The sequence below is a fragment of the Monodon monoceros genome, unplaced genomic scaffold (assembly GCF_005190385.1).
Source record: "Monodon monoceros isolate NGI ecotype Baffin Bay Population unplaced genomic scaffold, NGI_Narwhal_1 Super_Scaffold_18, whole genome shotgun sequence".
Lineage (NCBI taxonomy): Eukaryota > Metazoa > Chordata > Mammalia > Artiodactyla > Monodontidae > Monodon > Monodon monoceros.
The window spans coordinates 56,287,233-56,311,445 of record NW_021703774.1 but is presented as its reverse complement, the minus strand read 5'-3'; the positions used below and the strand labels follow the sequence as shown (position 1 = coordinate 56,311,445).

At 39.8% G+C, this 24,213-nt stretch overlaps 1 protein-coding gene across 1 annotated transcript; it reads left to right on the top strand.

Moving 5' to 3' along the window:
• The first annotated feature begins 354 nt into the window (after nt 1–354).
• FMO1 (flavin containing dimethylaniline monoxygenase 1) lies at nt 355–24,213 on the top strand. Its single transcript, XM_029230534.1, is given in 8 exon segments — nt 355–498; nt 9,950–10,138; nt 12,938–13,100; nt 16,302–16,469; nt 19,457–19,634; nt 21,348–21,703; nt 22,220–22,291; nt 23,870–24,213. Coding segments are annotated over 8 exon segments (1,614 nt in total).

Here is a 24,213-nt window from a genome sequence, read left to right as displayed (position 1 = left end):
CACTCTACGGGGAGTGGAGGGAGGCTAGAGGTAGCAGCACAGTCCCGAATGCAAAACTCCATCCACTAAAGGATCCGATTTCAGCCACTCTGCCAAAAGCTACAGTCTTGACAACAGTCATACTATAATTTAGAACCAGCTCCGAGTGAGGGGGTGGGAACATACCAAGCACAGGGTTAAACCAGTGACCTGAACACTTCTCTTCTCACATTCACAACACCAGAAACCAGCTACAGAGGATTAGAAAGGAGCAAATCCCTTAATCTTTCAAATTCTTTTTCCTGATTTGCTAGAGCAGCCAAGGATGGGGTGGGGCTTTCACTTGTGAATAAAAGGTTCTGCTTCATTGTCCCCATGCGGGAGAGCATGGCCAAGCAAGTTGCAACTGTAGGAGCTGGGGTCAGTGGCCTGGCCTCCATCAAGCGCTGTCCGGAAGAAGGACTAGAGCCCACCTGCTTCGAGAGGAGCGACGACCTTGGGGGGCTGTGGAGATTCACCGTAAGTGGGGCTTCGACAGCTTTGTTGTGTGTCTGTTGGAAAAGGGCTGGACTGGCGCAAAAAGAGATTGAATTTCTTCCACAAGGGCTGGCGCCCATAGGCGCCAGAACATCTGCTGAACAGGGGGACAGAAAGGGCCATTGAAAATGATTTAAAAAAAGAAGCAGGGAATAGCCTGAATTTGGGTGGGAGGTGCATCAGCCACCTTGCAAACTTCATCCGGGGCCAAGAGGAATAAAGATGCCTATGAAGGGTAGAAGAGGATGGGGTGGCTGGGACAAGCCAGGAAAACTCAGGACAAGCAGGGCAGGAGCAGAACCTGGGGGTCAGAAGCAAGAGACTCGAGTGTTGGGGGCAATGGTATAAACACAGCACAGGAATTTCTGCCTCTGCCTGAAAGACTGAGCTGCTTATACATGCTTCTTTTTCCAGCTCTGCTCTATCTGAAGTAAAGCGACACAAGACTCAGTGTAGGATGAGTCCTATACTCAAGGTCTTGTTGTCCAGGCAATTCCAATCCATGTCAAGAACAATCAGAAGTGAAGGATGTGAGGAGTCTGGAGACTTTTTTGTTGCCTGAGCAAAAAAAATAATAATATTCTCAGGACTACAGTATGCATTGGAGAGGGAAAAGGGGTGAGGTAGGAGGAAAGGCAACTATAAAGACCACCCTTGACCGGCCTGGGGTCCAGGGAAACCACAGGGGCCCTGCTGGAGGCCACTGAAACCCTGTGAGCTCCACGGCTCAGCCAGGGAGTCATTTGCATCAGATCTCCCCAAACCTCCTATTTTCCCTTCTTCTCAGGAGAGCAGGAACATATCCCGTGAGCTTTAAATGTGCTAAGGAGAAAGCAGTCAGGAAGAATGAAAAGGAGCGAGGTGTCAGATATCCTGGCCTCAGAGTCCTAAGAGACTGAGAGAAAGCAACACTTAGCATTCCCTTATTATAGAAGGGTAGAACTTGGAACAGGAATAAAGTAATTATTTTCTAATTCAGTGAGCAAAGCTCCAGAGAGGCCAAAGTTCCTAGTTTAGTCCCAGCATAGACCAGCTTGGCTCACATAAAGAAGAACTGCATATCTTGAAATGTGTCCAACCACCAAATGTGACCGTCAATGCACAGAGACCTCCCCAAGGGGCCTAGGGAAAAAAGAACATGATTCCCATGATTCAAACCACATACATTCCAAAAGGGGAGCAGAAACCTGACACAAATGCCATAACTCTAGCCTCTCATGCCCACTGAAAACATTGCTAATCAAACACTATACCCTTCCCCTAATGAGCCTCAGAATCCTTCTTAACACAGTATTCCAGATAAGTACTACTACTCCATTGGGGTTGAGGGTTAGCTTCCAGGATAAAACTGCCAGAGTAGAGTTACTTGGTTAAAGTAATCTCAATCAAAGCAAAAAGTAAGCCCAGAGTCCTTGGCATACCAGACAAAAATGCTCCTAATATAAATCACAGATACCCAATTATTAACACACACACACACAAAAACTATTAATGTAAGAATCAAGAGAAATGAGTTCTAGATACAGCTGTGCCCAACTGGCTGTGTGATTGGGCAGGTCAAACACCTATGCACAAAGAGCTGTGACGGACACGAAAATGAGAAACAGTCATCCTGCCTCAGGGAGCTGTCAGTCTGATGGGAAAAGGGCAGGATCTTGTAAGTCAGAAACGATGCTATGGGTATTTAAGTGAGGTCAGGATTACATTCACTTGAGGGAAGCCAAGAAAGGCTTCATGGAGGAGATGGTGTGTGGTGGACTTTGAAGGATTTCAACAGGCAAATGAGATTGAGTGGGAGATGCCAGGGAGGAAACCGTAAAGAAAAAGTACTGGGCATGCTTGGAAAATAAAAAGAGCTTATTGGTGTGTGTGGTGCTTGTAAGAGAAATAATGAAAGGGGAGGACAGTGGCTGAATGTTTGGGCAAGGGATTCGTACTCAATTTAGAAAGCAATGGATGATGAGCAGAGTTAAGATGTCTTTGTGTTGTTGTGTTTGTTTTGTTTGCATGATAGGAAGACCCATATATGTTTACAGGTAAAGAGAAAATATCTGGATGATAGGAAATGATTGAATATGTAAGCCCAAATTGAGACAAGATCCTGGCAAAAAAAGGAAGAAGTGGAATTGCAGGCCCAAGTGGAAGGATCTGCCTCGGAAAAGTGGAGACGCACACTTTTCTCAGAGACAGAAGGGGAAGGAAAAAGAAAAATAGAGGCCCTTGTGAGGCACGTGATAGGACATCAAAAGGATGAGAAAGAGGGTGACCCAGCAGTAGCCTAAGTAAAATGGTACCCAGTTAACAACTTGTTTCAGTCCCCATTACCTCATCTGTAAAGTAAGAACGCAGAGTCAGTTTAAAAAATAGACAAGAGCTAAATTACTAGGTCCTGGGAGGCAGGGAAAACCATCGCCACCTTCATTCAGCAGCCCTCTCTTGACACAGCAGCCTCTTTAAGGCACCTCTGTACTACCTTGAGATTCCTCTAAAGCCTGATTGAAAATCTCTAAACTAAGTGACCTTAAAGGGGACTTCCAGATCTAAAATGCTATGACTCTCCTGGGTCTTTCTAGAGACATCCCTTCCCCCTTCTACCCCAGCAGATACACACACACAAACACACACACATGCACGCATGCACACACACACCATGAAAGACTGTTAGAGGTGTCTTTGCAATCAAAGCAAGTGGCCCATTCAAAACCTGCAGAATTACAGAGTCTGCTCAGGCAAGGGCTGTGCTTACCAGAAAATGTACAAGGGGGATCCTTAGTGCCTGTTCTGGGTGAAAGGGGCCATAATGCAAAAATACACAGGCAAACTGCAGAAACCCAATAAAACACATACAGAGAAGGTTTCCATTTACAAATAGAGAGATTCCCCCAACGTTACAGAGATTATAAACTACTGCACTTAATTCGATACTCACACGGGCAAAACTCTGGCCTCTTCCAGACCACAGTCTTAAAATGAGAGGAAGCAGACAAAGGTTGCAATGGAAAAGAAAGTCCATCCTTCATTGGGGCGGGGGAGGGGTTGGCATCGTTTAAAAAGAAAAGGGATACATTGATAAAGAACCCACCTGTGACCACCAACTCAAGTGGCAGCAGGAGGTTAAGTGTGGAACATCTGTTCCACAACCAACTCTCTCAGGCTCGTGAGAGGAAAGGGAGGCTTAGAACAAACAGTAATGATATTGGCTGATTATCTCGATTGTAGAGGAATACCTGAAGAAATAAAATGTCAGGAATTGTTCTGTCACTCATAACTAATATTACTCTTAGAGAATTTTAGTATAGGAAGGAGCCTTGAGAAACAGCCTTAATGTAGAACCACACTGACATCCTCTAGAAGTAATTATACTACGCTGATAGAAACACATTCTGCTTCACCCATCACATCTCTGTAACAATAACCCTCCCTGGAATGACGTGCTCCCTTACGCGCATCGAGGTCTTTTCTTCTGCACATGTAACCTTTCACTTATTCCACATTTATTGAGCACCTACTATGCGCTTCATGCACCGCATATTTTTAGATTCAGTGAGGGCAATGACGAAGTGTAACACTTCACCCCCTTAAATCACTAAGGAATTCTTCTTCAGCTATTTCTTCTTTAGGCACGTTAAGCCTGATTCTTACAGGGGCTGAAATGATTTGTTAATTGGGTACCATTTTACTTCTTCTAAAAAGTCTTATTTCTAAAAGTTCAGTAATCTTAGTAGCTTTCCTTTTATTCATATATTAAACAAACATTTATCGAATTCATATTATCTTGGAGGGGATATACCTCACAGGCCCCTAACCTCTTGGGGGTTCCTCAAATCTCCTCTGAGGTTTCCACAGTTCCCCTGTGCTGTAGATCTGAACACAGATCTACAGACTCTGGACAGATTGTAGACAGCCTGACTCTCCATAGGGAGAGGAAGTGACAAAGTAAAATGTGTTCCGGCTGTTCAAAGGAGAAGAAAAGAAGGAAGTAATTGTTCTTAAGAACAAGAGCTGAACTTCCCTGGTGGCACGGTGGTTAAGAATCCACCTGCCAATGCAGGGGACATGGGTTCGAGCCCTGGTCCAGGAAGATCCCACATGCCACGGAGCAACAAAGCCCGTGCGCCACAACTACTAAGCCCTGCGTGCTGCAACTACTGAAGCCCACGTGCCTAGAGCCCGGGCTCCACAACAAGGGAAGCCACCACAATGAGAAGCCCGTGCACCACGATGAAAAGTAGCCCCCACTCGCCACAACTAGAGAAAGCCTGCACACAGCAACAAAGACCCAACGCAGCCAAAAAAAAAAGAACAAGAGCTGTGAATGTAGTGCATTGAGAGAATGTCTCTATGTATCTATATAGGAGTGACTTTTATTATCATTTTATATCTATTTTTTAAATGAGAAAGGAGAAACCTCTGACCTGACAAAGGTTTCTTCCCGTTGCCTATAATCCTCTCTGGAGGACACAAAGCTTGAGAAAGTAAATTTCCACGGTAATTTTAGAAGAAGAATATTACAAATAACAGTTAACATTTTTTGAGAGCTTACCAGGCACTATTCTAAGTGCATTAGAACTATCATTTCATTTTATCCTAGGGGTTATGTAGTATTGTTATTCCTATTTATAGAAGAGGGAACTGAGACACAGAGAGGTTAAGAAAATTCCCACGGTCACCCAGCTAAAAATGTAGAGCTTGAATATGAACCCAGGCTGTCTGACTCCGCGGTCTGTGCTGACAAGAACTATACTCCATGCATTTCCAGAGTCTGTGCCACAGCTCAGGAATAAACGCAGGTAAATCCTGGACTGTCCATGGAATCCCATGAAGTATGCTAGTGAATATGACGTCTTTCCCATTGTATTGCAGGACCAAGTGGACCAGGAAGCCAGAAACCCCTCCATTCTTGCCTTTATTATTTTTCCCCTCTGTACAATCCATCTCCCTTCCCCTCTCATTCAGTTTTACCTTCAAGACAAAAACCTTTCCCCTAAGTGCCCCCATCAATTCTCAGGAAAAATGTGCTTCCACATGCAGACTGCCACAGAGAGGGTAATTGGCACACACACAGAGACAATGACAAGAGTGCCTGCAGCCGGGGGTCCCAGCAGGGCCTGAGAATCACTGGGGCAGTTTGTTCACTGAGGCAAACACTGGAGGGGAGGGCTTAGGACCTGCAAACCCCATTCAGGAGTGGCACGGACTCGTACTCTCTGTATATATCTGAAACACTCCAGACCTTGTATTTTACCAGGAGAAACAATCAGTGGGAGGAAAGAGAGACAGAGCAAAGTGGTGTTGGATTCCATCCTAAAGGCCAGGTTTCCATACTCAGCTACAGTTTCTCCTCAGCTGGCATCTGTGATACATTACTTCACATTAGGCTTCAGCGTTTCCTGGAAGGTTTTCTTCTTCCTGCCTTTACAATTATTTTCCAAAATTTTGCGCAGCAGAGTTGTTGTTTTTTTTCTTTTCTATATTTGTTTGTGGGTTCATTTGTTTTAAGGTCCCCATGGTTCCCTGACTTATCCAATTCCAATGAGTCTCTACTACTCTTTGATTTTTAAACATGCCATTATAAAATGTTTTAAATTTTTTTGAACTACTTTTATGGAAATCTTTACAACATGATATTATGCACGTCTCTACCCCCCTTCTAACAGTATGTATTCCAAATTTAGCCTTTTATTGTTGTTAACTAGAAATTGGTGCTTTTAACAAAGTATTATTTACAATGTGATGCTCTCAGATGCCAGAGAAAAGTGAGGGAGCTTTGGTCATACACAAACTGACCCGAGAATGTTTATAACTGATGTTTTTCTCCTTTTACTATAGTTTCTTCCCCTTCTGTTTGCTCTCAGCTTCTCAATATTACAGCTCTTTAGAGCTATTCCCATTCTCTTTTTCCTATAGCCCAGAGGAAACTTGATCACTTTTAACTACACCAAACCAGCACTAAATTTAGTTCTAATACCTGGCTTCAAGTTTAAGGATGTTCTAAATCTGTGTTGTCCAATAAGGTAGCCACCAACCACATGTAACTGTGGAATGCCGTTGATACGAATAAGGAACTGAATTTTTTATTTAATTTAGTTTTAATTCATTTTAATTTTAAAACCAATACTCAATTCAGTTATTGGAGAATTTTTAAGTGTATTTGTTAACAATTTGGATATGTAAATCCACTTTTTCCAGTGAAAATTTAGCATTTGGATTCAGATGTGTAAAATATATACTAGATTTAGAAGACTTAATATAAGAAAAAAGTTTTAATACATCATTAATAATTTTTATATTGATTACACGTTGAAACTATAAAATTTTGGATATATTGAGTAAAATAAAATACACCATTAAAATTAATTTCATCTGTTCCTTTTTACCTTTTTTAGTGTGGCTATTGGAAATTTTTAAAGTGCATGTGTGGCCTGCATCACATTCCTATCGGCAAGACAGCTCTAAAGTCTTGTTATTCAAAGCGTGGTCCGTGACCCAGCAGCATCTGCATGGGAGCTTGTGAGAAATACAGAATCGCAGGCTCACCCAGACCAATAAGTCAGCATCTACATGTTAATAAGATTCCCCGAGCAATTCTTAACAAGATTTAGAAGGACAAATCTAGAGAGCTGTGCTTCTCAAACTGTGGAGAAGAATCGGGTTTGTTTTAATTTCCAAGAAATTATAGACAATCATATTTGTAAAATATAATAAAATGAACTATTAGAAAGGTGAAAATGAAACAAAGAAAAATTTCAAAACATAAATTTAAACTTCTTTGAAAGTGTGCACAAGGCAATTACTATAGAGAATCACTATTACACTTGTAGCTTTTTGCTAAACAAAACCATATGTGTGAAATATCAGTTCTCCATATTAAACACCTGTAGGCACACTTTCACTACACACTGTACATATTAATACTTAAGGTTTATAATGCGATAATTAAGCTTGCTTCTTGTTTGTCATTTTATCTAATCTGGGCTGGATGGATGAGAGCACTCCTCCCAAGAGATAACATATATCTAAACTGTTTCTAAATTTTGCTTAACAACACACATAGTAGAGAAATGAGGCTCACAGAATATGAGAATGGAATGGAAGAAAAGATTTTAAAGAAACCTCAGCAAGCTCAGGGTATTCATTTTTTTAACTGCTATCCAAAATGAAGCAAGTAGTGCTGTATTTTTTAAATTTAACTTCAGTCCTTTATCAGTAGTCAGTTCTGATCATTTATTCTGTAAAATTATAAGCGAATATCAATTACCTTTCAATGAAAGAAAATAATTATAGCTTTTATGCACTTTTGGAAAACAGTTTTCAAACTAACCTTAAAATGTTACACATTGGGGACTTCCCTGGTGGTGCAGTGGTTAAGAATCCGCCTGCCAATGCAGGGGACATGGGTTTGAGCCCTGGTCCGTAAGATCCCACGTGCCACGGAGCAACTAAGCCCATGTATCACAACTGCTGACTCTGTGCTCTAGAGCCCACGAGCCACAACTACTGAGCCTGTGTGCCACAACTACTGAAGCCCATGCACCTAGAGCCCGTGTTCCGCAACAAGAGAAACCACCACAATGAGAAGCCCACTCACCGCAACTAGAGAAAGGCCACATGCAGCAATGAAGGCCCACACAGCCAAAAATAAATAAATAAATAATTTTTTTTTAATTAAGTTAAAAAAAAAGTCGTACACTGTAATGTAGTCTTACCCGCATTACTTACCCGCATTACTCAGTTCAAATCCCACACAACTCATCACGTGACTTAGACAAAACCAATACTGATCTATGTCCCGTTTATCACGAAGGAGTCCACATGCCTGGATACTGAGCGATGTCAAATTATAGCTATAAAAGTTTCTAGAAGCTTACTCTCACCTTCTGTACTTATATTGTCATAGACTGGTAGTAAAAAGTTCATATTTGTCTGGCTCTGCTGACTACATCTTTGCTTTTTTTTTTTTTTAATTTTTTTTTTTAATTTGGTTGTGCTGGGTCTTAGTTGAGACATGTGAACTCTTAGTTGTAGTTGTGGCATGTATGTGGGATCTAGTTCCCTGACCAGGGATCAAACAGAGGCCCCCTGCATGGGGAGCTCAGAGTCTTAACCACTGCGCCACCAGGGAAGTCCCTACATCTTTGAGTAGCACTGCTTTAGATCTTCCTACAGAATGAAAGATCAGGATTTAAATAGTCATCTTTCTCAGAAGCCATTTAGATTCCAGTTTTCTAGATTTATTCTGGATAAATGGGACTGTCAGATGTGGAGTCACAAATAAGAAAGATAAGGTGAACTCATCAGTTGATGAGGTCGGTATCATTAATTCAAACTACACAGGTATGTTTATAATTTTATTTTGTTATCACTACATATTTCATGCAGATCTAGACTCAAACCTTTTGAGGGAACAAAGTCCTCTCCATATGTGAGGTTTAAGTTCACGTTTCTACTTGTTCACACAAATATAATAATTTTTGTTTCACAGGAAAAAAGAACTATACATATACAAGATGGTAAACAATATTAAAATACTAAGGACTTTCCCAATGAAATTAGAACAATTCTTTATAATACATCTAAAAGACAGAGGCAATGTACATACCTAAATGAATAACTAAAACTGCCCACTGTTCAACCTTGTAGTAGTTGTCTGAGATGTTGCTATTTGCTAGTTACCCAAGTCAAAACTGGAGTGGGAAATTGTTTAGTGTTTTGCCATGCTCACAGTTGTCCAATCTGGAAACCTTTGACCTGCTTCCTCTCCCAAACCTTAAATCCAAACAATTTCACAATCCAACGCATTCTACCTTTCTGCTACCTAACAAATCCCATCTCTCTCAGTTTCAACTGCCACTGCCTTTGCTCAGGCCCTCATTGGCAATCGCACGGATTTGTGTTTCAGGTTCTTAACTAGCCTCATTTCCTTCCTTTCCAGATCCCTCTAAGTTATCTCTTGTAGAACCAGAATTATCTTTTCAAAATTTAATATGAATCACTTCCATGAATTTCTATGAAATTCAAATTCCTTAACTTCAGATACAAAATCCTTCATAATCTGAACCCCCTTTCTCCATAATCCTTTCAACAATACCTCATGAAACCAAAGCAATCATTCATCATCTAGATACTACTTCCTGGCTCTGGTGTATTTCCATATTCTCCTGTATTTTGCAGTGATGCTGTGTGAATCTGGACAGGTGAGTTTATCCCAGGTTTGTTAGCATGTAATAAATGAAATTGTAATTCTGATTATGATATTCATAGTGGGGTCCAATATTCATCATCTTTCAAGTAAGGATAGCAAATTCCATTAGAAAGTAGCAGGTAGCATACGTAAATTGTATGGTTCAACGTCTAAAAATTAACATCCATTTCATGTGTGTGCGTGCACATGCACACATGCATACACACTCATGTGCATGCACTGTTTGTACAGGAACATGTTGAAGAAGGCAGAGCCAGCCTCTACAAGTCTGTGGTTTCCAACAGCTGCAAGGAGATGTCTTGTTACCCAGACTTTCCATTCCCAGAAAATTATCCAAACTATGTGCCAAATTCTGTATTCCTGGAATATCTCAAAATGTATGCAAACCAGTTCAACCTTCTGAAATGCATTCAATTCAAGGTAAGAAAGGCACAAAACATCAGTTAGTAGTCAGGAAGTGTTTCCTACCTATTTTCTATTATCTCTCTCTACCCTAGGTTCTGTAGATCAGATAATGAACTGGCAAGATTGCTGACACCAGGCTGGATTCCTTTTCCCCTTTTACTTACAATCACCCTAAGTAAATCTGGAGATACTTTGTCTAAGGATTCGTATGTATAAACTTTTAGTTTGCAATGCTTACAACCAAGTATCCAAATGGACCTTAAAATTGTCAAACCAGATTTTCAGTTTGGGCCAAATGCCTATACACAGGGACATTGAGAACTTCCTGTCAGCTCCTGGGTACTCTCTTTTTACTATCCCTTTATATGAATGGATGGGTGCACTGGCCTATACACAAGAGAATGTCACTATTTGAAGGAAATCTTTTCTAGGTATCTTAGGGAATAGAAAAATCTTTGATATTTTCTCATTGGCCATACCCACCTCCCTTCCCATTTCAGAGGACAGAGACAGGAGGTAGGTAGAAGGACAAAGGCAAAAAAATATATCCTCTTTCTCCTCTTTCTTTCTTCCTTTTTTCCTTCCTCTGCAAGAAACACATGAAAATCCATGTGTTTCCCTTCTATTACCCTCCCTATCAGAGATGGGGATAGTAAGGAATTCTTGGAGAATTACACAGAGAAAGTAACATGAATGGAAAGATTGACCAAAACAAGTACCATATAAGATTCACATTCACAACCTTAAAAGTACTCCTGATCAAAATGAAGTCACTATCTCGAAGAGATATCTGCACCTCCATGTTTATTACAGCATTATTTACAATGGCCAAGCCATGGAAACAACTGATGGATAAATGGATAAAGAAAATGTGACAGATGATGGATAGATAGATAGATAGGACAATGGAATATTATTCAGCCATGGTAAATAAAGAAGAAAATCCTGTCTCTTGCAAACACATGGATGAACCTTGAGGGCATTATGCTAAGTGGAATGAGTCAGACAGAGAAAGACAAATTCTGTATGATCTCACTTATATGTAGAATCAAAAAAAAAAAACCAAACAAACTCATAGAAACGGAGAACAGATTGATGGCTGCCCGAAGTAGATGGGGGATGGGGAAGGGAAATGGGTGAAGGTAGTCAAAAGTAATAGACTTCCAGTTATAAGATAAATGAATTCTGGGGATGTAATATACACTATAGTAACTATAGTTAACAGTACTGTATTGTATATTTGAAAGTTGCTAAGAGAGTAGATCTTAAACGTTCTTATCACAAAAAATAAAATGATAACTATGTGGAGTGATGAATGTTAACTAAACTTATTGTGGTAATCATTTTACAATATACACATATGTCAAATCATTAGGTTGTACACTTTAAACTTATATGGTGTTATATGTCAGTTATATCTCAATAAAACTGGAGAAAAATAAAGGTACTCCAGTTGTCCAAAGAATATTTCACCCCACTTCCTTATTTTCCAAGGGACAGAATAAAACACTACCATAGTCAATGGATATAGTCCACAAAAAATATATTTAATGCATCAGAATTTCTAAATCTGAAGCATTTCCTTTACTACCTGTTTCCCAAGCCTGTTTTAAAATAACTTTAAAAAACTAGATGTTCACCAAAGTCTTAAGAAAGTACACACAAGCAGCTGTCTGTAAGAGGTTTTGTTTTTCCTTCCTCTCTATACATTCCAAATTTTCAATGATGAACACATTATTTTCAAGATAAAAATAAATTTATTTTGAAAGTTTTTTTAATTAACTGAAAGTTTATATTTTAAAAAGACAATTGCTAATACAAATGTAGAACCCAAGAAGCACTTCAAATATTATAAACCAGACAGTGAACCATTAGGAGGGACTTGAGAAGTCTGTCTTCTTTGAAAACTGAAGAGGAAAGCAAGGCAGCAAAGTCTCTTGGTCAGTGGCTCATTTATGCTTTTAAACTTGACTTGTAAATTTCTTTTATATATTTTCTGAATCAGAATCTAGTACCCATGGATATACATGTACTCCATGAGAACAAAAATAGACCACAGTTGACCCTGGAGCAACACGGGGGTTTAGAGGCGCCAACTCTGTATAGTGGAAAATTCCCATTTCCTCCATTTCCCAGGTGCCTCTGTATCCACAGTTCCACATCCACAGATTCAACCAATTACAAATCCTGTTGTATTGTAATATTTACTATTTTTAAAAGTCTACATATAAGTGGACCTCCGCAGTTCAAACCCATATTGTTCAAGAATCAGCTGTATTTGAAATTTAGACAACTCCCAACAAATTCAGCCATAAAGTTAGCACTTTTCAGTAGTTCTCTAGATCTGGGAAAACTTCAACATCATAGTCTATAAGACCTTTCATAAACTAAGATACTTGGGACCAAATTTATATTTTCAATTATATATTCAATATTATCCATGTTTCTATTAAAGGAGCTGTTGTAAAGGAACTGTTGTGTATGAGAACTATACATAACAGAAAAATAATTTTTAAAACATAGAAAGACCTAAGTCATAATCTTGGTTCTATCACTCACTGTGAGAATTTGAGGAAATCACTTAAAAATTCTGGACCACACCACCTCTCTTAAATACCCCTCTACAACTCGAAGCTTAGAATACTTCCATCCGGGAAATTATGATCAATCTGATAGTCCAATTTGATTTCTAGGGTTATGCTTATTATGTTTCATCTGTTCTCTAGAACACTTGAAATGTCAATTGGCACATCAGCCAGCGGCCCTTACTGGAACCTTGAAAACTATTAACCATGTCTATGATTCTTTTTTCAGACTAAAGTCTCCAGTGTAACAAAATGCCCAGTTTTTTCTGTTACCGGCCAATGGGAGGTAGTCACTCTGCATGAAGGGAAGCAAGAGTCAGCCATCTTTGACGCTGTCATGGTCTGCACTAGTTTTCTTACTAACCCATATTTGCCACTGGACTCCTTTCCAGGTATACGCTTTTCTGCAACTGACCTTAGTTTGTCTCATGGGAGCCATCCTTACACTGGATTGGTCTGGAAATAAATTCCTATTGATTCCTCCATTAAACAGTTAAGTTGTGAGGTAAGAGGGTTTTTTCCCTAACCAGCACTATCTGGCCAGTTTTTGGCTTTCATCTGTTTCAAACAACTTATGAGTACCAAAGAGCAGAATGAATAACTACTAAGCAGTTTTATGCTTCACTAAAGTTCAGTGTCCCTCCCTAAGTGACTGGCAGCACTCAGAAAGTCTTCTAAGACTTGGGAGGCCTAGACAAGTTGTGAGCCTCAGCAGTGGTGCATTGACAAAGATGAGTGTAGAGGCCGCAGAGATCAATCAGTGAATAAAGGAAAAAGTAACTTAATTTTTGTTTGTTTCTATGAGTCATAGCAATTACCTAGATCAGAGGTTTACGGCACTGGATTAATAGTCAGTAGGGGCATGAGCCTTAGAAGGCAAGTTAAGACATCTTTATGTCTCAGTTTCTTTATCTGGCTTTTGTAACATGATTCATGGTAATCTATGTCAAATTTCTATTGGATTACAACTCAGAGGGAATAGAAAATTCAATGGTTTGGTTTATTTCATCTGCAGTAAAGGATTCAAAAAGTTAAAACTTTAGGAAATTTTTCTCTGAATCATCTAAATATGACTTGTAGTGACCCCAAGGCTTGGTTCACAGTTAACCCACGTACCTCTGATGATCCTTTGTCTGCCCCCAGAGGTTACTCAAGTCAGGTCAAGTTAAGATAAAGCATGTCCTGAAAACTGCCATAGACTATAATCATTGAATTGGAATGCAGTTCAGTCTTCTTCCTGGTGCAGAAAACTCTTCACCGTCCCTGAGAAAGACTCAACAGCCTCTTCTTGAACACATTCAACAATGAACTCTTACCACCCGACCCTTTTCTTGCCTACAGAGAAATCCCTGAGCAGGCAAGGTACTCCAGACTCCCAGGAAGGAGTACCTGGTACAGGATCACTCCAAGAATCCGGAAAATTTCATGACATAGAGAGTACACTGCATTCATTCGGCACCTACAGTATATTGCACAAGATGCTAAGAATACAGAGGTGGATAAGACAACACATAGCCTGCATGAAAAGAATGAAAAGAGTTTTATAGGAGTCCAGTGAAGGAATCACATCTACATATGACCTGGAGTGATAGCAATACTCATTTTACAACAAACTCATGTACCTCCAATGATCCTGGATCTGTCCCCCAGATGTTACTCAAGTCAGGTCAGATTAGGATAAAACATACCTTGAAAGCAATGGAGTCAATGTACTCAGTTTAAATAGGATGAGCTTGGGACCCTGGAGGTATACATTCTAGGCTATACAATTAACAAGCTATATAATCCTGGGCTTTCCACTTAACCTTTCTAAGCCTCGGTTTTCTTTCCTAGAAACTGAGGGGTTTGGACCACATTACCCAATAGCATACATCACAAATCAAGCAAAAAGAACTCTACAGTACTTGCCGTCCTTCTCGATATCCATCTTACCAGCCACTACCAATTGCTCACTTAAAATCCGTGGCTAAATTATTGTTAAGGAATCTCACCATCTCCCTCTCTGTCCCACAGCAGACTTGCTTGCTCTGTACATACTCCCTAGGGTAGTTGTTAACCATTACAAAAATTAAATTCATTGAAGTTATTCAAAAGTACATGTCATGAGTTCTGGAGGCAATTCCATAAAAGGTGTTCCAAAATGTCTTAGTAAAAATAATAGGTATTACAGCTGGAATAAATATATAACTTCCCAAGGTAACTAATTTTATTAATTCAGATACCATATACATTCAGCTGTGTTTACTAACACAACCACTTCACCTAATAAAAGTTCTTGCTCTGTTCTCCTGTAATATAAGTGGGGAAAGTATTAGCCTGGTAGAAGACTCAGCTACAGAGTCTCATTTTTGTCCATTTGTGGTCCAGAACAGCCTGATCCAGTGAGAATCTAAGATAATCTAACATTCAGGGATAATTCTATTATTCTCACTAAACTTGTCCGGCTCTCCCTTCCTGGCAGTTCTTGGATCCAGATTGGGTCCCTGTGCTGAGTTAATACTTAAACTTGGTTGCGTCATTGTTAAATTCTAAATGATCTAGATTGTGGTTGGGTTCTAACTGAGATTCATGTTAGATTTCTAATGATTTAAGATGAAGTAAAGAGCTACTAGGCCTTGGTAAGGCTATGTGCCACAGCATCCATACTCATCCCCTGAGAATCTAGATGTCTTATCACATTTTCTTAAAAAAAAAAAAAAAGTTTCTTTGTACAAGACATATTACTTTTGATTGTGTTACACAACCTTGAGTATTTTCCAAAACTCTCCAAACATCTGATGTTTCAATGAGATTTGGCATCAACTGTTTGAGATATCTAGCTGGAACAGCAGCTCTAATCCCAGTGTAACTAACAGAATCCCTTTTTCTCTGAGCCAACTCTGGCTGACTCAGCAAACCCAGCTTGAGTTACTGTCAGTCACCAAGATGAACCCACAAGGATCTTTTCGAATAGGGACCATATTTTTATTTATTTCCCAGGTCATCTAGCACAGTGACAGGAACATAACAGGTATCCAAGAAAGTTTGCTGAATAGAGTGGAAGCACTGACTCATAGTTCCCTTTAACTTCTCTGCTCTTGCTCCTTGCTTGTGAAAAGTTCTATATAGATCAAATATTAGTAAATAGAATATTTCTGTCCCATTTATTTCTGTCAAACTTTGAAAGGTAATGACTTCTTACACTTTAGCTTAATAAGTCTTTATGCCATGATTTTTTTTTTAAAATTAGAGAAAGGTTTATTGCAGGGCAAAGCAAGGATAATGGGCGGCTTATGCTCCAAAACCTTGAACTCCACAATGGTTTGGGGGGAAAATTTTTTTATAGTGCCATGATATTTTAACTTAGTAATCATCTAGTAAGTAAAACTAGAGGCCTATCTAGTGAGATGAAGTACTTCCTTTAACTAAATAATCACCCATTAATTTCTGTACCTTGTATAATTATGTATTCATGTTTCAGATTTTCTTAAAATTGAGTATGCTATGAAAACAACCTAAATCATCTGTCAAAAGGATGTTATTAACTGAATAACATGTATGTTTCATTCACTAGTCTTATAAATTTTCTATTTGACTTCTTTTTTTTTCTATAGGTATAAATACTGTTAAAGGCCAGTATTTTCTTAGCTGAGAGTATAAACATCCAGATATATTTAGAGACAAGAGAGTTCTTGTGATTGGAATGGGGAATTCTGGCACAGACATTGCTATGGAGGCCAGCCACGTGGCAAAGAAGGTATCATTCTTGATGTTACCTAATGAGGAGCTTTATCTTAAGACACATGCCTCAGGCAAACAGTATTTGACACCATGATAACTGATGAAAGGAAAAAAAATTCCTAAAACACACATACACTAAACATATTTTTTTAGGTATTTTTTTCTTGAATGTTCATAAATGTTACTGTGAATTCCAGGTGTCATTTTTCTTCCAAATCCAACTTCTCTGACTTCCTATTTTTGTCATTTTCCCAGTCAAAAAGAGCTACAGGGGACATCTGTTTCTTACTCAGTCCCATAGGTCAGAAAATTCTGGCAATTTTTCTTGCTAAGATCTCCCATTTGCTCCTTCCTTTCCTTATTGATTGCCACCACCCTCATCAGGTCCATACCACCTCCCACTGAGTCTATTGCGTTGTCCTCCTAATAATAATTATGGAAATAGTCAATATTTATTGGGCTTGCTTACTCTGTGCCAAAAATGGCACTAAATACTTCACTGCATTACCTCAACCAATTATCAAAACAAGCCACAAAGTAGGTACTAGTATCCTTGACTACAGATGAAGAAACTGAGACTTAGAGAAGTTAAATAACCCGCCTAAAGGCATACCACCAGCAGGTGGCAGAGCCAGTCCTCAAATCCTAGTCTCTTCCATTCAAAGCCCCAGCTCCTAATTCTACCCTGAGTCCCTGCACTCCTACCCCAGTCCATCCCCCCACACATGACAATCCATCCAGACCCCCCCAACCACCAACAAGCAAATCCTCTGAAAAGACTGCTCTCATTATGACACTCATGTTAAAAAAAACTAACTCCCTCTTACCTAAAAAAATAAAAATTACAATTTGCAGATGTATCAGCCCTGCATTATAGGGGTCTCCATAATCTGGTCCAAATCTTCCATTTTAACTTTATCCCACACTATTTTCCCACATGATCATCAACTGCACGCTGACAGGTCTACTCTGTGCCCTTTCCAGTTCCCAAGTCTCTAATTTCCTCCTTGTTCACACCATACCCCTTCCCTTCTGCAGTGCCCTTTTCTCTTTTATTACAATTTAATTTACATTCCCAGATACCTCAACCCAAGACAAAATGATCTCTCGCTAGTATGAATTTATGTAATAATTGTAATTTACACTCCTCGGTCGGCACTTTTAATTCTTAGTATTGCTAACTACCTTTTATGGTATGTATTTTCTTTCCAGCTATGCTATAAACTCATTGAGAGCCATTCAGCCAACAAATCAATATTAGTTGTTGAATTCCACTATACCGAATGTTATGCCAGGCATGGGGGATACACTGGAAAACAGAACAATCAAAAAAGATTCCCTCTATCACAGAGCATATACTCATGGGGAAAACAGATATCAAATAAATAAATATAAATCATTAGATCAATAATTGCAAGAGTAGAAATAGCTCTGAAGAAAAAGAATTGGGAGTGTGTTCCCTTCTGGAATTTTCAAAAAGGAACTCGATTGATTGACTGACTAATTGATTGACTTGAAAAGACAGCAATTTGGTGGAGTTATCCTAAAGGAAGTGAAAGGAGGTTCTGAAGCAAAAATTAACACAGGCCTATCCATGATGACCACCACATGTGGGTAACATATTACTATTTCTATTTCTCTAACCACTGGAAATTTCTTCAATCTGAAAACATGCTTCGGCACACATCATTTCTATATCGACAAAGAAACTCCCCTTGCTTCAGGATATAATTCATATCTACCGAAATGCCATATCCGATTCTGCATCATGACAAAGAGAGGAAGGTGCAGATATGTCTAATGTCAGAATCACTGATGTGCTCATAGTTCTTGCCACCATACTGCTCCATCATGTTATAAAGTCAAACAGATGTATAATAAAAACACTAACACTGGGGCTTCGCTGGTGGCGCAGTGGTTGAGAATCCACCTGCCGATGCAGGGGACACGGGTTCGTGCCCCAGTCCGGGAAGATCCCACATGCCACAGAGCGGCTGGGCCCGTGAGCCATGGCCGCTGAGCCTGCGCGTCCGGAGCCTGTGCTCCGCAACGGGAGAGAGGCCACAACAGTGAGAGGCCCGTGTACCGCAAAAACAACAACAACAACAAAAAAAAAACACTAACACTGCAGCTGTGGTCACCCCACAGCTGTGGATGCCCCAGTTTGTTGGGAGAAAAACCACATATTAAATCAGTTGTTTTGTATCTGCAAAGCAACAGATTTTTGACTAATTTTTTTTTTATTTTTAAACAGTTATACAGACAACTCCTTATTGTATAGGTACCAGAACAACTATTAGCTTAGTGAACTCGGTCAGCAGGTAAACTCAAGTAGCCAGATAATCTGTCAAAAGAACAAAAACAAACAAAAAAACCCACCAAAACTAGTTGTATTACTGAATTTTACTGTCAGTTCTAACAATGGTTTGTGTCAAAACCCTTTGCAGGCAACTTTCAATTGCATCCATGCCCTGTTCTCGTTTACAATTATTAGCATACAAAGTTGTTATCACCTGTTCACTGTCTTCTCACATGAGATTCTAAACTCACTACTGCCAACGTCAATACATAATTCACCATGGTGTCTAGCACTGAGCCTGACAGATAAAAAGTGCTCAATAATATGTTCTAAGGCATTTTAATACCCTAGATATTCAAACCATTATCTCAAAAGAATAACTTTAAAGTGGGGGTTAGAGGAGCAAAAAATGTCTTGTCAGGGATGTATTTTGAGGGTGGCCGACTTTTCGGTGCCTGTCAATTCACAAAACTTCTCGAATCTCTGAGAGAGCCAGCCCTGTTCACTGTGTCAAACTGGGTGACCTGTTTGATTGCTTCCAGGTGTTCCTCAGCACCAGGGACCAGTCAGCCAGCCCTCCCTCCTCCTTCCCTTCTTTTCATTCTGGGACTCTCCCCTCCATTAGGGAGGAGGTGCCAGTCTTGGGAGAAGTTACTTCTGTGGGATCATGAATGACCAAGAAGGATGATGGGATATGCTTACCATTTACTACAGTTACTGAACACCCCTGGGCGTGGGTGATCAGCCAGGTCTTTGACTCAGGCTACCCATGGGACATGGTGCTCGTGATGTGATTTCAGAACATGTTCAGAAATGCTCTCCCAACTCCAGTTGTGAATTGGTTGATAGCAAGAAGGATGAACAGCTGGTTCAATCGTGAAAATTATGGCTTAATACCAGAAGACAGGTAAATATGGAGTGTCTACTGAGAGCTATTAGGGAGAAGGGGCCTCGATCTTTCCAGTGGCATATCCAAACCAGGCAATAATGTGACAACATGACTGAAGGTGAAGGAAAATTTCATACAAATTACTTAATCATAACAGCTAACTGTTTTTGACTGCTTGGTAAGTGAAATTATGTAATACACAATTGTCAACAGCCCTTTAAAGTAAGTAGTATAATCTCCCTTTCATGGTGGGTATGCTAAGGCTTAGGGAAGTTCAGTCACTTGCCGGAGCTCATTTAGTACTAAGTGGGCTCTGTGACCTTGGCAAGTTACATAAACCTCAGATGCAGCAATCAAAAGGGAATAATTTGTCTATGACTCTTCTGACAAAAGCAAAACACTTGCCTGTGTCACTGTGTTGGAAAAATTGAATCCTTCCCCATGTCTCTGTAAGGGCAGTGCCTTCTCCTTGTCAAGATGACCTTGGTTTCAGTCTTGTCCTTTCAGTTACAACCCATGACTTATCCCATTAACAAGAACCAACGGTTTTACTTTCTCATTCATTGAATCTGTACAATGACATTCCATTACCAGGGTGGCACCACAGCCTGGAGATCCTGTCTGATCTTCCTCCAGATTCCACTCTGCACCAGCAGGGATCAGGTGGTACCCAAGCCACAAGTGATATGCAGGCAGCCCCCTTCCTACTACATGTACTTCATTCCTCTGGTTCTCTTCATCCTTCTCTCGTATACCTTGCTCTCTCCCTGCATTTTTTCCTTCCTTTTTTATTTCTACCCTCTTCTATTTCTTAACTCCAGGCCTCTTAGGGGTTTAACTCTTTTCACCAGAGCTTTTTCTACCATAAGTTTTAGAATGACAGCCTGAATGGCAGCTATAAAGAATTTTATTTAATCCCATAAACCCTAGAATATATAAAAGGAGCCTGAGGAATTGTAATCTCTTCTCTCTCAGATTTAGCTAATCCTTTATCATTTCCGAAGTTCTAAAATATATACTATTTCATATGTTCTTCGTCCCACCCAATGAACTAAGGATGGCAAATGTTAGTGTCCCTATTTTACAGACGCATAAAAGAAAGCCTACAGGGACCCAATGACTTTCCCAAGCTCTAAGTATAAACATTTGGACACAAGGCCACCCTTACTACCTCCTGCTCCAAAGCTCCTTCCATTTTATCATATTGTCTCTTTCTGTGCATTCACCATAAGCCAAAAATGGCTCGGCTTACTTAAAATCATCTTGCTAAGTGTTTGTTTTGTGATTCCAAAGGCATAGGCAGAAAAAGATAATTCTGCCCTTATTCCTTTTAAACACATGCATGTTTCCCTTGTATAGTTGCTTCCTAGGAGGAGAGAGTTTCCGGCAGTTCTCAGCAGATATAGAAGTCCCCAGTCTCCCTTGTGGTCCTTCAGCATTCAGCTCTCTCTAAAGTGACAGTGATAGCTGAATGCTGAAATTCAATAAGAGAAGCAGGAGCTAGAGAAAGCTCTGGTCGTTTTCTCCTCAGGCTTCTAAACTCTAATAAATGGTAAGCATATCCCATCATCCTTCTTGGTCATTCATGATCCCACAGAGGTAACTTCTCCCAAGACTGGCACCTCCTGCCTAATGGAGGGGAGAGTCCCAGAATGAGAAGAAGGGAAGGAGGAGAGAGGGCTGGCTGACTGGTCCCTGGCAGGTCTCTTCCCCATCCGTGTTTATGTCTAGGACACAACTAAGAGAGCCTGTGCTAAGTAATGAGCTCCCAGGCCGTATCATCACTGGGAAAGTGCTCATCAAGCCAAGCGTAAAGGAGGTGAAGGAAAACTCTGTTGTATTTAACAACACCCCAAAGGAAGAGCCCATTGATATCATTGTCTTTGCCACTGGATACACCTTTGCTTTCCCCTTCCTCCATGAGACTGTGGTGAAAGTTGAAGATGGCCAAGCATCACTGTACAAGTACATCTTCCCTGCACATCTGCAAAAGCCAACCTTGGCTGTTATTGGCCTCATCAAACCCTTGGGTTCCATGATAACCACAGGGGAAATGCAAGCTCGATGGGCTGTTCAGGTCCTGAAAGGCAAGTGCATGAGCAATAGCAGGACGTATATGTTCAGTTTGCCATATTATTTTGGATACTGGAAATTTCAAGGCCTCCCCCAGGTTCTATCTAAAACAACGCAAAGTCATCTACTGTTCACCAAATTACACTATCACAGTGAATTTGTGTCGTGACCAGCACAAAAGATAAATCATGGATCAAAAAATATCAGCTGTGTCTACCTGTTATTTTGCCTGAATCAACTGGTTCAATTAAAATTAAAAAGTTCAATCAATTGAATGACAAAATCCAGTCAAGCCAGTTGTGAGGGTCTATCACATCAAATGAGTAGTGAGATGTTCTGACACTTATCTCTTCAGCTGATGGCTTTATCACCACAGCCATCCACTTAGGCTGCTAGTATTTCTGCCAGAAGAACAGATGACTAGCAGGGTACTAAAAATAAAATATGATCCGTGGTAAAGTATCTTTACCTGCTAAGTAACCACTGAAACCTAAAGTTAAATTGCACTTTTTACTTGTTTTGCTTTACAGGTGTTAATAAATTACCACCATCGAGCGTCATGATAGAGGAAGTTAATGCAAGAAAAAAAAAACAAGCCCAGTGGGTAAGTTAAGTACTATGCATTCTTTTTGAATCATAACTAAAACTGGTAAAGCAATAGCAAAGAAAGGTGAGAGTTACATTGGAGAAAAAAGAAGCACCTGAGATTTAGAGAAGAAAAAAAAAAAAAACTAGGCCTGTTTAAGGAGAGAGAAGAGAAAGGGAAATTGAGGCTTTAATGTCCCAGACTATCACTTTAGACCATGGTCATCTAGCACCACGTGGAGTTTAGATTCTAAACCAAAATATAATTAATCCTCATCTACCAGATACTATTTTATACCTTTATCCATAATCAGCAGGCAAGCTGTTGTGTTTATCCGCTCTGACACCAGAAAGTTCTGCTCATTCATTCATTTCAAAAAATCTGTGTTCGGCTCTATTGTTTTTATTCAGATGACTACTCTAGTGCAGGAGTCAAAATAGGGCTATGGGCCAGGCAATCTACCGACCATCTATTTTTCTCGTTTACAATTTTAAATCATTGGAAAGAAGATTTTTTGATATGTTGAAATTATATGAAATTCAAATCACGGTGACATAAGTAAAGTAGTATTAGAACACAGCCACACTCATTAATTTACAAATTGTCTAAGGCTGCTTTCGCATTACAACAGCAGAGTTGAATAGTTGAGGTAGAGACCCTAATATGGCCCTCAAAGCCTTAAGTATTTACCATCTAGAACCTTTTGCATAATAAGCTTGTTGACACCTTCTCTATAGGAGAGGTCTCCACTTGTGCTCTGCTCTTTGGCTACCACCAAGGGCCAGGGATAATGGAAGGGAGATGGCCAGCGAAGAGGGAGACTTGCCCCTTCCCGACTCCTAATCCTAAAACATCTCTGGTTTTATCTGTTTTACCGTTTATCTGTTTCAGACTTTGATATAAATTTTCACTTAAAAAAAAAAGGGGTCTCTGCGGCAGAATAAAAAAGTTTTAAAATCACTGCATTTAAGAAACATCACTTTTCTCATTCATATGTATTTCCAAATTTCAGTGTTGTTCTACCCTTGTCAAAGTGCTAAATACCAAAAGCACTTTAGGGGTCTCTTCTTCATCCTCAACCTGGGATACGACCTGATATCCATTATGGAATTCCAGTATAACATAAATCATTAATTAGAACTATGTGATATAAAAGCTTCTGTCACATAGGTCAGTCAATGATATTAGGGATTAATACCAGCATTACAGGGAAATCCACCCTATGATTTTTGTGGGTTTTCACATTATACAAATCAAGCAATAATTGAGTTCTAGAAAGATTTAGGAATAGTAAAATCATATAAAATCTTTTTTTCTAGAAATTGCTAATCATTTGACAACAGAACTAAAGTAATATGAGATCCATTATCAGCATTTGGAGCACCATACGTACAGAGTATATTTTCAAGGAATCCACCTTGTATTTAAATAATACTGTAAGACCATTAGACAGCTATGGGCATGGAGGGAAGAATATAGAAGCCAGTCCAAATTTTGTACCATCATTGTTTACTTCTGGCACTTTTACTTGCTCTAAGGTTATCATTATTTAATCTTTTTGTCTTCCCCTTTATCCCAATCTTCCTTTTATAAAGGTTTGGCTTGTGTTACTGCAAAGCTTTACAATCCCATTATATCCCATGCATAGATGAACTCCTGACCTATATCGATGCAAAGCCCAACCTGTTCTCTCTGCTCCTGACAGATCCACGCCTGGCTTTGACCATCTTCTTCGGCCCATGCACACCATACCAGTTCTGTTTGACCGGCTCAGGGAAATGGGAAGGAGCCAGAAATGCTATCATGACCCTGTGGAACCAAACATTCAAGGTCACAAAAACTAGAGTTGTACAAGAATCCCCTTCTCCCTTTGCAAGCTTACTTAAACTCTTCAGCTTTCTAGCTTTCCTTTTGGCCATTTTCCTGATTTTCCTATAA